This window comes from Lygodium microphyllum, chromosome 18 (genome assembly GCF_053477565.2).
Source record: "Lygodium microphyllum isolate KBCC chromosome 18, Lygodium_microphyllum_v1.1.10, whole genome shotgun sequence".
NCBI classification, from domain to species: Eukaryota; Viridiplantae; Streptophyta; class Polypodiopsida; order Schizaeales; family Lygodiaceae; genus Lygodium; species Lygodium microphyllum.
Genome location: NC_141152.1, coordinates 112,153,386 through 112,170,070, shown reverse-complemented (window position 1 = coordinate 112,170,070; position 16,685 = coordinate 112,153,386). Strand labels below are relative to the sequence as shown.

The 16,685-nt window shown below is 43.4% G+C and overlaps 1 protein-coding gene across 3 annotated transcripts in view; it reads right to left on the bottom strand.

Annotated features, from left to right (window-relative positions):
- LOC148021265 (ribonucleoside-diphosphate reductase subunit beta) overlaps nt 1-16,685 on the bottom strand; it is a 137,419-nt gene that overhangs the window by 38,671 nt on the left and 82,063 nt on the right. For all 3 annotated transcript variants that reach the window (XR_015694698.1, XM_087699124.1, XM_087699125.1), the window contains exon 10: nt 10,905-10,979. Coding sequence is in view for 2 of the 3 variants with exons in the window: in XM_087699124.1 (XP_087555250.1) it covers nt 10,905-10,979 (75 nt within the window). In the remaining variant the exon portion in view is untranslated. The remainder of the gene's footprint in view (nt 1-10,904; nt 10,980-16,685) is intronic.

Sequence of the window (16,685 nt, the reverse complement as noted above, 5' to 3'; positions counted from 1 at the left end):
CTATGAGTCTCTACCACAGTTGTTATTCCCTTTCCTACTAGGTTTGCCTCTAACTCTAAGTGCATGAGAAGTACGGGCTGCATCAATGTTCTTCCTATTCACTTGTTCTGTAAGCAAAACCCATCTTCAAAAGGATTAGCACTCATAACAATACAGAATGCATCCCAAGTCTCACGTAGTGAGACAATCAAGAATAGCGAATTTATGTTATTCTCAAACCTAATGCCCTGTGAGATAAGCTAACTGACAATGGAATGGAACTCATTCAAATGAGTAGACATAGTAGTACCCTCCATACGAAGGTCCACAAGCTTATTTAACCAATACAATTGAGATGCCTCTGTTCTTTCACTCTCTTCTCTAGCTTATAAAAGTGCTCCTTCCCTCCATCCTTTCATACTAAATCAACAAGCATTCTCATTGCTCAAGCCTCTCTATCTATCTATCCCAGCCCCCCTCTCTCTCTAACTTTCAAGCTTCTAACTCTCCCTCTCCTTCTCAAGGCTAAAGGTTCAAGCCTCTTGCTCTCCCTCGAGCCTCTCTCTCAAGCCTCTCTCACACTTGTGACTCTCTCTCTCTCTCCATCGACATCATGAGACCTCACACCATGTTGGGCGGATGACATAGTCCACATCCTAGAGAATGGATTACCAAGACGACACATAGAAAAAGCTAGGTTAACAAGGCCTTCAATTTGCACGCCATCCATGAGGAGAGAGACACGAAGAAGTCCAACTCCCACCATCGAACGTGCAAGTATTGCAAGTACCAAGAAGCGCTACGCAAGTGATATGATCCGACTTCTCCAATGTATTTCCCAAATAGGGGGGAGGGCTAGTTGCGAGGGGGATCCCTAGAGGAGGAGAAAGTGTTGGGAATAAAGGGCCATCGTGCCTTTTATATCTGCACGGGTGTGAACACACCCTAAGCACATTTGTACTTTCATATATATCTATCTAAAAACCTAAAGAGGAACACACAACAAATTGTACCCAAGAACATCATACATCTATATCTCTGACTCTCACTCGCTACTCTTGCTCACGTTTTTCTCTCTAACTGATATTTTCGTCGTCGGAATTGCATCACCATGGCGCATCGCTCACTTCAAACTGGTATCAAAAATGTGCGGTTAAAGTGTTTGCACTTCTCAGAGTCCGTCCAGGTTAGCTTGTCATTGTTCTTCCATGTTTTCAATCAGATGACAATTCCAGGTCACGAGCAAGTTAAAACGTCACTCGTGCAATCAGGCGCAGGTTAAAACGTCAAAACATCACTCGTGCAGTTAGGTGTAGGTCAAAATGTCACTCGTGCAGTCCAGGTGTAGGTCCAAACGTCATTTTTCCACGTCACGAGCAAGCGACGAGCTGGCGACTGTAAACGAGGCGAATTCGTAACTTTTCTTTTGCAAATTTTTAATTTTTCAAAGGTTCCCTGCAAGCAAGCCCTTTGCTCACTAACGGGCGTTTGTGTGTGTAAGCACAGTTCAGAATCTTGGGCACATTTGTGCCAAAAATTTGGCAATTTCTCCAAACTTGATGCGAGCAAGGCACAACAATGATATTTGTCTCAAAAATTGTACATGCAAGAATTGGGCTGAAATTTACCCAATTTCTCAACATTGATGCACATTGGACCCCATGCAATTTGGGGCTTTTGCTGTTTGGGCGAAATTTGTGCGCCATTTGGTCATTTTATGTACATGTGGATTTAATTCCATGCAATTTGAACATCTAGCACTTGGAAAAATTTGGGGGTTTTGCTGAAATTGCTCTTTTTGGAAAAATTGGCCCATTTTATGCATGTCAGAGACAGTGCAAATGTATGGTTGGTGCTTGTTAACCCCAACACGAAGAAAGCAAAAAGAAGTGGAAAAGATGCAGGGCAAAGGCGGAAAAAAGGTAGCCCGACTGAAGAAAGAAAGGGAGAAAAGGCCAAAAGCCCAAAAACGCAAGGGCAACCTTAAAAGTCCAAGGCAAAGGCAAAAGGAAAAAGGCGCATTTTAAAATAAAAAGGCGCACCCTGAAATCTTGTAAAAGAGCGCCGAGCTCTCACCCGTGCAATTTGTAAATGTAGACGGGCGGTGGAAAGGAAGCTAGGAAGATAGAAGGACAATGGGAAAAAGGGCCTAGGCTATGGCCGGCCATGTAAAAAGGGAAAAAGGGGATGACCGCCCAAAAGGGATTTAGGGTTTTATATATAAAGTTGAAAAGTGAATGAGAAGCTCATTCTTGTGCGTGGCCAAAAGTAGCTCTCCTCTTCTTCTTCTTCTTCTTCTTCTTGCTTGCTTAAGCTTGTGCTTGAGAGAGGGAGTGTGAGAGTGTGAGGGAGTGAGTGTGTGAGGGTGAGGGACCGAGGAGGAGAAGCTCTCCATCTTCTCCTCTCTTCTTCTCTTCTCTTCTCTTCTCTTCTCTTGCTCGCGGTAATGGAGCTTGGAGCTTGGAGCAGGAGGATTGAGCTTGCTTGAAGCTTACACTTGGATCGTGGAGCTACCGGAGTGCACGGGAGAGGAGGTAACTCGAACGGCACGGAGGTAAGCTCACTACACCCGTAGATATGGATGGCGCGTCGGCTATGTGAGAGGTAGCCATTAGTGCTCAGCTTGGAACGCTTGAATCAATAAGCGGTCCGAGGGTCTTGGCGGTTGAGCGAAAGCTCCCACAGTGCTTTGAGCACAAAAATTTTGGGGCTTTTGACCGTATCTGTCAAATTTTGTGCCCATGGGTGCATGTACAACAGAAATTGCAGCTAAATTTTGGGACTTCTCATGTAATGTGATGTATTTGTCCTTGGAAAAGCTGTAATCAGTTGTGGAGTGCTATAGCACAAGGTTTAGTGCTTATGAAAATTTATTTATAGATCTGAAATTTCTACTTTTTCATGGTTATTTATTGCTGGTTGGTACTTGTTTGTACCTTGGTCAATTGTGTGACAATTTGGGCTTGCTTTTGCTAAACATTTGGTCACATTTGGGCTGAAAATCATGGCTCGCAGCAGTGACAGCAGTCATCTCATGCACATTAAGAAGCTTGAAGGAGTACATAACTTTGCAGTCTGGCAAAAACACTGCTATAATATCCTGTTGAAGAAGCAGGCAATGCCGATTAAGACCAAAGGAGCAAAGCCCACAAATAAGGAATAGGAAGACTGGGATGAGTTAAATGAGCTCGCACGCTCAACCATCGAGCTATCGATTTCTGATGCCTTGCTGTTTAACATTGAAAGTTTGGAGTCTACCTATGCTATTTGGACTCAACTCGACGAACTATATGCCCAAAAGAGTGCCGCAAGCAAAGTTTACTGGCTGAAAAAGCTTATGGATTTGCGTATGAAAGAAGGTACAGCAATGTCTACTCACTTAATGCGATACTTTTGTATGCTAATATAGAGAGTGTTTTACCCATGGAAGAAATGAATCAGCAGAACAATGAATCCAATAAGTCTTCCAGTGCTTTGCGTACTAGGGGGAGATCACAATAGAAAGACAAATCTAATAGCAAGGGATGCTGGAAATCACGTGGTAAGGATGTTGAATGCCATCATTGTGGCAAGAAGGGTCACTTTAAACATGATTGGTACAAATGGAAGAAAGAGAAAGAAAAGGACAAGAAGACAGATGATAGCAAGAAAAAGAAGAAAGAGAGTCAGCCTAAGAAAAGCAGTGTTAAAATTAAAGAGGTGAATGTAGTTACTCATGACAGTGATAGTGGGAATGACGTACTCTTTGTCTCTTCACACTTTAGTACACGTGCTTTACTTACAGATACATATGACGACATGCACACTTGGATTCTAGATTCAGGTGCTTTCTTTCATGTCACCGCTCATCGTGAGTGGTTTTCTGACTATACAGGGGGTCGACATGGTGTTGTCTATCTTGGGGACAACTACCTGTGAGAGTGCGCTGCGGAAGAGGAAATACGAACACGGAGGGAGAGAGAGAGAGAAAGCAGAAAATAAGGAAGAGAAATCTGCACTGACTGAAATGAATGCTGAATACACTGAAATGGACTGATCAGTCCCTGCACGCAGCCCACAGCGTCAGTGAGGGCACCAGATCAGGCTGATGATGATGGCAGCACCACCACGGGGGAGAAGGAGTGTCGGAATCTGAAAGAAGACAAGTGATCAAGTGGGGAGGGGGGCTGCCAATAAATAGGCAACGAACAAACCCTAACCCTAACCCTAAAATGGACGCAAACCCTAAAATGGGCGCAAACCCTAAAAGTGCCCTAAAATGGGCGCCCCACAACAGTGACCAAAAAGTGGCCGGGCAGCCAGTGGCTGCCCACTAAAAGAGGCCAAAAAGAAATACACAACCTAAGACAGCCAGTCGAGAGTGACTAGCCTCCCCCATCATAACACATGACAGACATGTCAAAGCTCCTAATGTCCTCGTCTGACTCAGACTGAGGCTCACAGGCAGGAGATGACAAGGCATGACAAACATGACTACTAACACCCCCTCTCAGATCCTGGATGTGGCTGAAGGCCAAGGGAGAAACGGATCCTGGGGTGGCAAGAGGAATGCCAAGGTCGATGAAGTCCGTCGGTGTAGACTGCCGCTGAAGGAGCTCCTCACGATCCTGGAAAGCCCCCTCTAAAACACTAGGAGCCAGGGAATCCACAGCCACATCACCGAGATCGTCCCCCTCTAAAAGGGATGGGGGGTACGAGGGAACCACCGGAGGAGAAGGTGGGGGATGGGAAGGAACCTGTGGAATAGAAGGTACACAAGCGGGAACGGGTGTAGCAATAGACTGCCGCGGAGGACCCTGCATCAAAGAAGGGGAATGGAGCCTGTAAAGCCCGCTCTCCTGCCAACCTGTAGATAAGACAGCTCCTGTAGAAGAATCCTCAATAACAACGGCATGCTCGGTGAAGATCACTCGTGTGCCAAGCCTCGTAAGGCCATAAGCTGAGAGGAGGGGAAGGCCCAAATCCGGAACATGTAGGGCCTGTGAAAAGGAGCTCGAAGGTCGGTCGGTAAACAAAGGCAATGTGCCAACACCACTAATAGGCACCGTTAAAATGTCACCAACAGTGACTGAACCCTCTGATGGATGGAGATCCTGTAACAAATCACCTCGGGGAGTCATATGACTCGAAGCACCACTGTCCACTAACCAAGGCTGCGGAGAAGACATTGCAGCCACGGAAGAAGGATCCTCCTCCAAAGCATGGATATGAAGGAACACTGACTCATGGGTAACAGTTGGTGTAGAGGTAGAAGAAGGCTCCGATGTAGATCCACCCTTCGCTCCCGGACGAAGGTGAGGGTACTTCTTCCAGCATTTCTCCTCGGGATGTGTCCCTTTCCCACAGTGTGGGCACTTCGGTCTCTCTGAATCTGAGTCAGAGCCTGAAGAACTGTCCTTCTGCTTAGCCTTTGACTTCTTCTTCTTCTGTCCTCCCGAACCTGCAACAAAGGCTCTAATGGAGTCGGATCCACTAGCACTGACCTCTCTAAGTCGCTCGTCATGCTCCAAGACAAGCGGGGATAGCTCCTCCCATAGAAGCTTCTCACGGGTCCTCGATGTAAGAAGGCTGGTGTAGAAGACATCAAACCGAGGCGATGGCACATGAGTCAAAAGAATCATAGCCATGTCTTCAAAAGATATCGTCCAACCGAGGGATGCAAGCTCATCCCTCATATCCTGTAAGCTGTTGATGTGGTCCTTCATGGAAGGACTATCATCAATAGCGAGCATCCGCAACTTCTTTTCAAGAGATATCCGGTGGGCAAACGTCTTCTGCTCATAGAGAGACGCTAGCTTCTGCCACACGTCCGCTGCAGTCTTCAACCTATGAACATGAACAAGGACAGAATCCTGCAAACTCAGAAAGAGGAAAGATCGGGCTCTAGAATTGAGCCGATCCCATAAGGTTGCGCGATCCATAGATGTCCCATCTGCGGGATCCACCATAGGCCGGGGAGTAGGAACAGAAACAAGCTCCCAAAGATCGAAGGAGTCCAAGATACACTCCACCTTGCAGGACCATAAAGAAAAGTTGGAGCCATCCAACCGGTCCTCTTTGGGCAGCTGAGGAAGTACGGGTACCTGTACAGGGGGTACCAAAGGCTGCATCTTCGGCCCACTGGAAGGGGCTCGCCGAGATACATGAATAGAAGGGGGACGGAAAAGAGGAATAGACTCCGTATGACGATCCTCACGATAGAAATCACGCCTCCGTTCAGATGAATATCGGGACAAAAGCTCATCATCTGAATCATCAAAACCTGTAGACTGATGATAAGACATCTTCCAATCTGCAAAATACCAAACACCAAAGAAAACTGTGCCGATGCCGAAGAATGACCACCAAATGGGTCACCAACCACCAGAAGAACCACCAAACTCCAGGAAATCAGGTCGCCTATCACCAGGAGGTGAAAACGCAGCTGTGTAGGGCACAAAATCCGGAGGGAAAGTTGCCACGCACCAAAAAGCAGCCCAGAAAAGAAGCGCCAGCTGGAGATGAGCCGCCAGGAATGAAAACGACCACCTTGGATGCAAAACGCAGCCTGTAGGGGAGTTGCCCAGCTGAAGAGAAGGTCACCCAGCTGAAAACGCAGGGAGCAGGAGCTGGTTGATGACGTGACAGCCTCTGGAAGGGGCTGATGCAGCAAACGCAAATATTCAGACCACCTATGCAGCAAACGCAAATATTCAGACCACCTGGAGGGGCCGCCTGGCTGTTGGAGAGAAGGGGGGCAGCAATAGATGAGAGGTGTGGTCTCTCTCCAGTTGATGAAGACCTCCGTGCTCTCAGTTTGGCGATGATACCATGTGAGAGTGCGCTGCGGAAGAGGAAATATGAACACGGAGGGAGAGAGAGAGAGAAAGCAGAAAATAAGGAAGAGAAACCTGCACTGACTGAAATGAATGCTGAATACACTGAAATGGACTGATCAGTCCCTACACGCAGCCCACAGTGTCAGTGAGGGCACCAGATCAGGCTGATGATGATGGCAGCACCACCACGGGGGAGAAGGAGTGTCGGAATCTGAAAGAAGACAAGTGATCAAGTAGGGAGGGGGGCTGCCAATAAATAGGCAATGGACAAACCCTAACCCTAACCCTAAAATGGACGCAAACCCTAAAATGGGCGCAAACCCTAAAATGGGCGCAAACCCTAAAAGTGCCCTAAAATGGGCGCCCCACAACAGTGACCAAAAAGTGGCCGGGCAGCCAGTGGCTGCCCACTAAAAGAGGCCAAAAAGAAATACACAACCTAAGACAGCCAGTCGAGAGTGACTAGCCTCCCCCATCATAACACATGGCAGACATGTCAGAGCTCCTAATGTCCTCGTCTGACTCAGACTGAGGCTCACAGGCAGGAGATGACAAGGCATGACAAACATGACTGCTAACACTACCATGTGACATTGCAGGTATTGACAATGTGCAATTGCAGTTTAAGCGTGGTTTTGTCTTCACACTTCAGCATGTACAGCATGTATCTCAGCTCAAAAAGAGCTTCATTTTCTCAAGGTAGCTAGATGAGAATGGATTTCATACCACCTTTGGTGATGGGAAATGGAAGATCTATAAGGTATCTAAAGTGATTGCCAGAGGTTGTAAACGTGATATCTTGTATCCTCTCCATGTATCTAGTGTGCGTGACCATATTGTTATTGTGACCAAGCAGCCAAGTGTTTCTTTGTGGCATTGCCGGTTGGGACACATGAGTCAAACTGGAATGAAAGTGCTTTCTCATTTGGGTTACTTGCCTTGTCTTCATTATGCTGATTTTGAGCATTGTGATCATTGTGTTTATGGTAAATATGCACAGATATCTGATAAGAAGTCTCTTTCACTGAAATCTTCTCCTCTAGTGTTAGTACATTCCGATGTATATCAGATGCCAAGGTGATCTTTGAGGGAAAAGAAATACTTTGTCACCTTTGTCGATGATGCTACACAGAAGATAGGGGTTTACCCTATTCGTAGCAAGGACGAAGTGCTTTCAAAAATTATTGACATTGGTTGAAAATAAGACTGATAATACACTTAAGTGCCTTTGCTTTGACAATGGTGGGAAATATGTATCCAAGGCCTTTCAGGCATTTTGTGCTAGCAAAGGAATAAAGAGGAAGCTCACAGCCCCTCATAATCCACCCCAAAATGGAGTTGCAAAGCGTATGAATCGGACCATACAAGATAAAGTCCATACGATGATGTCTCATGCTGCATTACCCAATGCCTTTTGGGCAGAGGCTGTTATGACAGTTGTTCACTTGATTAATCAGTGTCTTTGGGTGGGGGAGGGGAATGTGAAGGAAGCTGCTAGGGTTTGCAGTGAGGACACACAGAGTGTACGACCATGATAGAAACACAAAGAGACAAACATAGACACAGAGGGTAAAACTCAAACCCTAAATACAAAACTCAAAAACTCAAACCCTAAACTCAAAACTCAAACACAAACAGAAGAAGGGAGAGAGAGAACACAACTCTGAAGTGAATGAATGTTGTAAATGAGTGTATAGTGTGCCCAGGGGCACAGCAATGTCGGAGTGTGACGTCCACCAAAGACGGATCCCAAGTCTCTGACCACCAGTCGGAGTGTAGGAGTGCTCAAGAGTGAATGGCAGTAGGTTGGTCATCAAAACGCAATAGTCTAGAGACTGGAAACTAGTAAACGCAGCAGTGTACCACCGATCGGAGGCTGAAAATTGTGCACAATCTGCTGTAAACAGCAAGCTAAAACAATGTCTAAGAGTGTAAGGGCTTGCAATGCTGAAAACACAAGCTGGCTGAACCTAGAGATGATGGACAGCAGACTGAACAACAGTCTAAAACAGTCTAGAGCAGTCGCCAACAGCTGAGAGTTGTTGCCTATAGCAATGGACAGGCTGAAGGTAATGTGGCTGCAGTCAATGATGGCTAGACAACAGATAGAGGCGGGCTGCGGGCTGAAAACTGGGCGCCAACAGCATCAGAGGGTGTGTGGCCTGGTGTAACCTACAAACAAGGATGATGGTTGCATGGGGGCAGCCTGCCTATTATAGATGTGGAAGGGCGCCCCAAAAATTAGGATTTCCACTAAACTCTCTCAAACCACTCCTCGCTTTAGGGTTTCCACTGAACTCTCTCGAACCGCTCCCCGTTTTAGGGTTTTACTCTAAAAGAGAATTTTTAGTGTGTTTTGGGGCTGTGTAAGAGGCTAAACAACAAGTAATGCATATTTTAGCTCAACAGGGATCCCTCAGGAAGCGTGGTCAAGCAAACCACCTTCATATGCTCACCTGAAAGTGTGTGGCTGTGAGGCTTTTGTGCACATTCGTAAAGAAAAACGCACCAAACTTGAGCCAGAGTCCTGTAAATGCATTTTCCTAGGATATGGTGACAAGGGTGAAATGGGATATAGATTATAGGATATGGTGACAAGGGTGAAATGGGATATAGTTATGGGATATAGATTTACACGAGAGTTTGAGGGTGGGTCAGTATTTCAACTTTGCATTGTGTGTTTGCTGCATTGAGCATCGTACATATATTCGATAATTGTTCATTCATTATCCTCTTCATTGTTCATTGTCTCCAAGTTACCCTAACTCTAATTGTGTTCTTTATCAGTCCGTGCTTTGTTGTACATTTGTGTTTGTTATCTGCAAACAAGTATTTCAACCTATTCCTTGGAAAATATACTTATCCTAAATAAACTGTTCATTCTGTTTCCTGAATCAGAACTCTTGCAAGAAAACAAGGACCTAAATTGAGTAACCAAACTTGCTTCCTGAATTAGACTATCATGTTTTTCTTGTCTAACCTATCCAAATTTTCATATTCTCTGATCAAGTGCCAAAGTTTTTAGCTTACAAGTTGGAATTTGTTTTTGTTCTCCAAAGAAGACAAAATTATATTAATAGGCTGCTTATGGAAAAACCTTTTCCAACCTTGAAATACAAAGCCAACCTTGTATATGACTACAAAGACGAATCAGAAATGAGAAGCCTGATACAGGGGCTGAGTAAACAGCCTGTTGTCTGGTGAAATTTTGTGTTGGCACAAATTTTGCTAGCTTCCTCTATCAGCTAGTAATTGGGAGAGATGGATGACATGTTGAAGCAAAGCGTCATTCAAAAGTTTGCTGCGTAATGTCTATGCACTAAGAAGGCCACTGGCTCATTATGGATATGCAAGGGCATGTGCTCTTTTTGACGAAAACAGTTTCTTGTGTTGCATAATTATTTCCTTGACTGGAACTCATATCTTGCCTCTAACCAGCCTGTTTCCAAACTTTTACTGTGCATCTAGCAAGTCGAATGCTGCTGGACTGGATTATCCTCCAGTTCAGGTGTGCGTCCCAATGTGGCGTCTTGTCAATGTGTGTGCATAATCAGCTTATCCATTTTGTGTACTCCCTGAAAGCCAACTCTCGGATACACACATCACCTGTCCAACTACAATATATTCCTTCACTAGACCCTACTCTTGCACATGATGTGGCATAAAGCCAATCTTCATTCATTTGGCCCTTTTTGGCAAACAAGAAACCTAGGTTTGTTTCTTTGCCATACAGTAAGGAAGATGAAAACACTGTTTGGCAATTGGCATCTGGCTTGATTATGGAAGGTCCTCGATAGCTTGGCTCAGATGTGGAGAGCCACATGACACACAAAGGCACTACTTACAGGTAGAGTAGAGTCACAAGATAACCATTTAGCTTGTTCATAGTTGATGTATCTCAAAGGCACTCTGCTATCTAGGAGATTTGGACATACGCCTAAAGCTTAGTTCTCAGGCTACAAGAGGTACAGCCTACTCCATTAAATGATAAAAGGATAGCCATGTAAATTACTCAAAGCTGCTAGTTGAAACTTGTCAAGTCAAACACATGTTTTGGTACTTATGATAAATATCTTACCCAAAAAAAAAAGGCAAGATAGGGTTTACCGCATTTGAACTGCAAACAAGTTGAGCATTATTCTGTGGATGAAACCTTACGTCCAACACTTTCTGTACACCTTGCTGCAGAAAGATGGTTGACAGAGGCTTTATCTCACTTAAAATGGTACTAACTTGACGGAACTTAAAGAGTGTCACACAAAAACAATAAAATCTTTGGATATAAACACAGTGACAGATCTATAAATCAACTCTACATACTGTATAAAAACAGTTCGGCTCAGACATGACAAAATTCATACATAATACCCAAACTCTGAATCAAAAGTTTGTATCCCTAATTTGGTCAATTGAGACACCGTGTAGCATGAACTATCGTATCTCAAAGCTCTTGTCAAATTCTGTCTCCGATAAAAAGGGACTGGCAAGTAGACTCATGAGGAAAGTAAAACAATTCTCCATAGGATATGCTGGACAAAGCAAACATTTGTCAATATTTGGGAAACTAGCATGTATCATGTATTTGCTTAATGCAGGTGTATGGTTGGAACAAGTTACATAGAAAACCGAAGCAATGGTTAAAGCATCTAGAGTTGTTGCTGGAATTGCTTAAAACATAGATATCTTTCAGTGTACAAGAGTGAATCCAAAGTGCGTGCGTGCATGCACGCATGAACACATGCACGCATGCACACACACACACACACACACACTCTCTCTCTCTCTCTCTCTCTCTCTCTCTCTCTCTCTCTCTCTCATGAAAGCAGAATCATAGGCAGGTAGCAAATACTGGTGAAGTCAAAAGCCAACAAGACACAATGCTACATGGACAAGAGAAGAGGATCGTGAAGTGTGCACAAGAAGAGTGGTGTGAACGATATTGAGCCATTGAGCAGCCACCTCATTGAGTACCAAACCAGCCCAAACCATGGAAGTAAAGTACCACCATAGCAGTCCTCACACATGACCTACATGACTACAAAACCCGAGGCCGAGTCGAAAATGAAACCATTGCAAGTACACCAGATGTACCGAACACCGATCCGTCACATAAAATGAAAGTGTTAAGGATGATGGGGATGTAACGTGGTCATGGACAGCATCCTGCCCAAAACCCAAGAACAGGTGGCCATCCCACCAACATGTCATGAAGGTCCACAATCAGGAAATGAAGTTCAAAATCTGTCTCACAACTGGGGCAAGACAATTAAAGACGAGCAGGAGTTTCATCACAAGTAGAACAAAAACATCCCCCTTAAGGAGGACCCCAATAAGAAGCCTCCACATGAAAACTTTCCCCTAATAGGGAAGCTTGGACTTCCATAGTTGAAGTAGTCAATCACACCACTTCGCTCTACTATCACGAATAGACAAAACCTGATCAGCTGACCCTTTTAGAAAATCCTCTAGTTTCACAAAAGCCCAATCCGACTATGGGGATAAAGACTAAAAGGCAAGCAAAGGGGAATGTTGCCAAAGCTTGTCCTCCAAGTTCAACCAAATCAGCCCGTAACCTTAAGGCACCCAAAAGTACTAACAAATGCAAGAGAGAGAATAAAACCGAGACTTTGACCCAAAATGACACACCAAACTTTATTTGCTTTCTCAATGACACATCTCTTACCCTAAACCATATTATGGAAAATCTGATTGGCTAACCATTTCACAAAATCCTTTGGTTTCACAACACCCCAATCCAACCACAAGGATAAAGGTTGAAAAGCAAACAAAGGAGAATGCCACCAAAGCTGGTTCTCCAAGGTCAACCAAACCAGCCTGTAATCTAGAGGCACTTGGAAGTACCAACAAATATGGCAAAAAGAATCTAACCCGGAATAACAACATCCTAAACAATCTTCAAACCCAATCTTGCCATCCAATTGAACTTATCCCTCTCAATGTGCTTCTCCATCCAATCAAGAAACCTGGATGTTGACAAACCCTCATCTTCCATGGAATCAATTTGTTACGTTTGCATTGCTCTTGTACCATATAGCATATGCACTCGTCCACTACATGCCCTCCATCAAATCCTTCATTGCTAGTGCAATGGTCACCGTGCCAAGAGCTAGGGGTACCAAAATTCCAGTTCATTTTAATTAAAAATCTTTGTGAAGTTAAAATAAATCATTATGTTCATTTCACATTCTAGTGACACAAGTATAGAGCATATTCTATTAGTTGGGGATTGTAATGCAGGCACATCACAAGGAGAGGTATCGTTCTTCAGGTGCGAGAATCCTATATATAGAGAGCTAGCATTAAAGGAGATGGAACTCAATGGATATCACAAGACACCACAGAGTGCAAAACTATAGAGACCATCTCTTGGCCCTAGGAGGTGCACATGGACTGGCAATTCTTAATGGCTTGGCTAGATGGTTACAATCAAATGCTCTCACATGCTTTCCACATAAGCATGCATCTACAAAGCTAAGAGAAGAGTCATCTATAAGACCTACACAAAGGCTTGAAGCAAGCATAGAGGACTAGTTATTAGGATCCTTACCTCTCATCCCCGATATATAGTCTTTTAGCATCTCCCCATACCCCATTGTAGTAGCTAAAGATCATGGCTTCCTTCATTTCAACTTCAATTGTCATTACAATTCAAACCAACCATGGAGATGGTCGCATCAATTCCCTAGGTATCATTTTACCAGAGAGAAGGGAAGTGCCTACTCCAACCACATGTATTGGGCCTTGCAAGACATAGACCCGTACATACCTTTCAAGGAGTTTATGACACAACTTGCCTCCATAGTACGTTTCTTGACTACCACATATTTTCCTCACCTCATACTCATCCTTTTAATACCCCTCTAAGCAAGAATATCCCACAAATAACTAGTACAATAAGGAATGCAAAGAAACTCGTGTTGACCTCCAGTATGAGGAGGCACGAGCAGCCTACATGAGTTTTATTAGCTATCTTTGTGGTAGGACAAGAAAGTATTGTGGACAAGCCCATAGCCCATATCCCTATAATCTCTCGAGAGACATGACACATATGCTACCTCACTCTACTAGGTGTCTAGATAACCCTCTCTCACTCAACTACCATAGAGCAAACCCACCTCATCTGTCACCAAAAGGAGAAATAAACTTAATGACTTAATTAAACTTTATGAAGGTTTTTAATTAAAATCAACTTTAATTTTGATATCCCTAGCTCTTGGCATGGTGACCATTGCATCAGCAATGAAGCATTTAACACATGAGCATAGAGTAGACAAGTGTGCGGGCCATGTGGTATATCGACAAGGGTAAAAAAACAATGTGCAACGTAAAACTTTCACTAAATTGAAAGTTTGCACCTTAGAATTGAGTTACATTGAAAGTTTCATCTAGTAAGCAATTCACTTAGGGTACTTAAGTTATTAAGCAAACCCTAAGCTAAAGTTTCGCTTAGTGAGTAGCTCACTTATGATTAATGAGTAAGTCATTAATTAACACTTAATCAAAAACATGATATGTGATATGATTAAAGGGTAACTAGTTACTCATTTGAAAAGCTTATCTGGGCTATTTGGGGTTTCTTCTCTCTCATTGGAGCAAACCAAGTTTAGAGATGACTACTAATATCTTTCTTGCTACAAAAAATTGTAGATTTCAACCAAGGAATGAGCATACAACATTAGATGGAGTGTAGAAGGCAACCAATTTTTCTCCTTTTGGTATGGGGATTCAAATGGACAGCCTCGTAACTCCATATACAACAAGGTATTCTGTTATTTTTGAGCTAAATATCGAAAAAACAGGTTCTGATAACACTATAGACTGAGATCCTTTCTTCTTCTTCATCATCTCACGCCCAATGCACTTTCTAGACAATTTTGTCACAAAGAAAACGACAATCTCACAATTTCATCACAAGAAACCCCTCTTTGTGAAAAGAACAATGCAGAACTACATGGGGACTATGCAAGAGAATTATCTCAGCAAATGCTCCGCAAATTGGGTTCAAATGTTTACTATCGTTTTTAGGGTTTGGCACGCTGAAGTGTTCATTTGCAATCTTGAATACTCTATCATTGGTTGGAGTCCAATAGTGAAGGTGTCAAGGTCATTGTGCACCCGTGGATCAATTATGTCACGAGAAATTGCTAAAACACAGCCATTTATAACCACTTTCGATGATATTTCAATAACCTTAAAAAATACTGAAAGAGGTGCCAAGCTTTAGGGCGAACAAGTGTCAATGAGTGATGCACGAAGACCCTAGCTCCAGCTATATGTGGAGTTTTCTTGCTAAATTTACTGTTAAACTTAAATCAAGTGTTTGCTAAAATGTGGTTTACTGCCCTTTAGGCTTCCAAAGGCTAGTTTCATAGTTCCATTGTTGGGACATCACTAGATTTCTGAAGGAGGTGAGCTTGTGGTCATCTCGAGGAGCAAAAATATATATTTTGGTTTCTTGTAATTCAAGTACAGCAAGGTTTATACTCACTGAAACAATGTGCAGCAAGAGGCCAGCAATAAAAGGTGTCACGCAACAATGGTAGCAAGAGTGAGAAACGAGAATCCCCTCTTGAAGGCACTCAACACATGGTTTTAAGTCTCCAAATGCTGAAAGGGCTCTAGGACAACAAGCAACAAATGTGATTGGTGAGCATGCAGTTCATTCAACAATTTGATGCAGCCTACTCTCAGGGGCAATTTTTCCAAGCCTTTAAAAGTGCACAAGGCAACCACTTTTTTAAAAGAAAATGCACTTCAACGGTGGACAACCCCTTTGATGCAAGGCAAGGCACCAACAACTTGGATTCAATTCAAATAGGTTTTCTCTTCTTAATGGCTCACAAACACTTTTGAAGTAACAACAACTTGGCACAAATTGGATGCAATTCATTGTGTTGATTTGGAAGAGTACACAAACAAATTTTGGGCAACTTTGTTGTCAATTAGCTCTTTTCGTAAGGTCACAATGGCTGAGGAAATAGAGACCTATTGTTGTGGTCTACCAAAAGAAACCCGTGACTATTGCACCAAGACAAAAGTGACCAGTATGGCACAATTGACTTAAAATACAAATACAAGTTACACATTGATGAAAGGACATGTCACTGGATTTAAGGGCAGCAAAGATACTTCAAAGGACAATGCTGAAAATAAGGCCAAGAAAACTAAATTTTTGGGAAGCAAGTTTAAATCCTCAAAAAAGGGTCAACATGCTGAAAATCTGTCAAAGTTATTTTCATGAAGGTAGACAAGGCAAAAGGTCATTAGCGAGTCCCAAGAAAGCTGCTGAAAGAAAGGTATTGTATGATGCAAACAAATGCTATGTTTGTGAACAAGAGGGGCATATAGCACGTGAATGCCCAAAACGTAAGTCTCAAAACCATGTAGATGACAATGAGGATCAAAAAAGCAAGAAGCATAAAACTTCTGCTGGATTGGTATCCGATCTTGTTGGTGAGCAACCAAACAAGGATGCTTCAGAGCTATGCTATGCAAGGGGCAAAGTGAGGGATCAGCATGCTTTAGTTTTCTTTGACGTTGGAGCTCGTGCCAACTTCATTTCCCTAAAATTGGCAGCCAAGCTGGGTATTAGAGATGATGAGATAGGTCCCATGGGTGAGGCAAGTTTGTCTTGTCCTGGGACATGCAGAGCCAATCACCCCTATCATTGGAAAACTCCGAATTCATTTGCAATCATATGTGGATACTGAGGATTTTCACATTATACCAGTGGAGGGTTGCTATGTCTTATTGGGTATTCCATGGTGTCATAGACTGTATGCAATGATTGATGTATATAATACGAAAAACGCTCTTAATCATTAAGAAAGACAACATGTTCTTGATGTAAAGTTGAAGGAAGAGTCT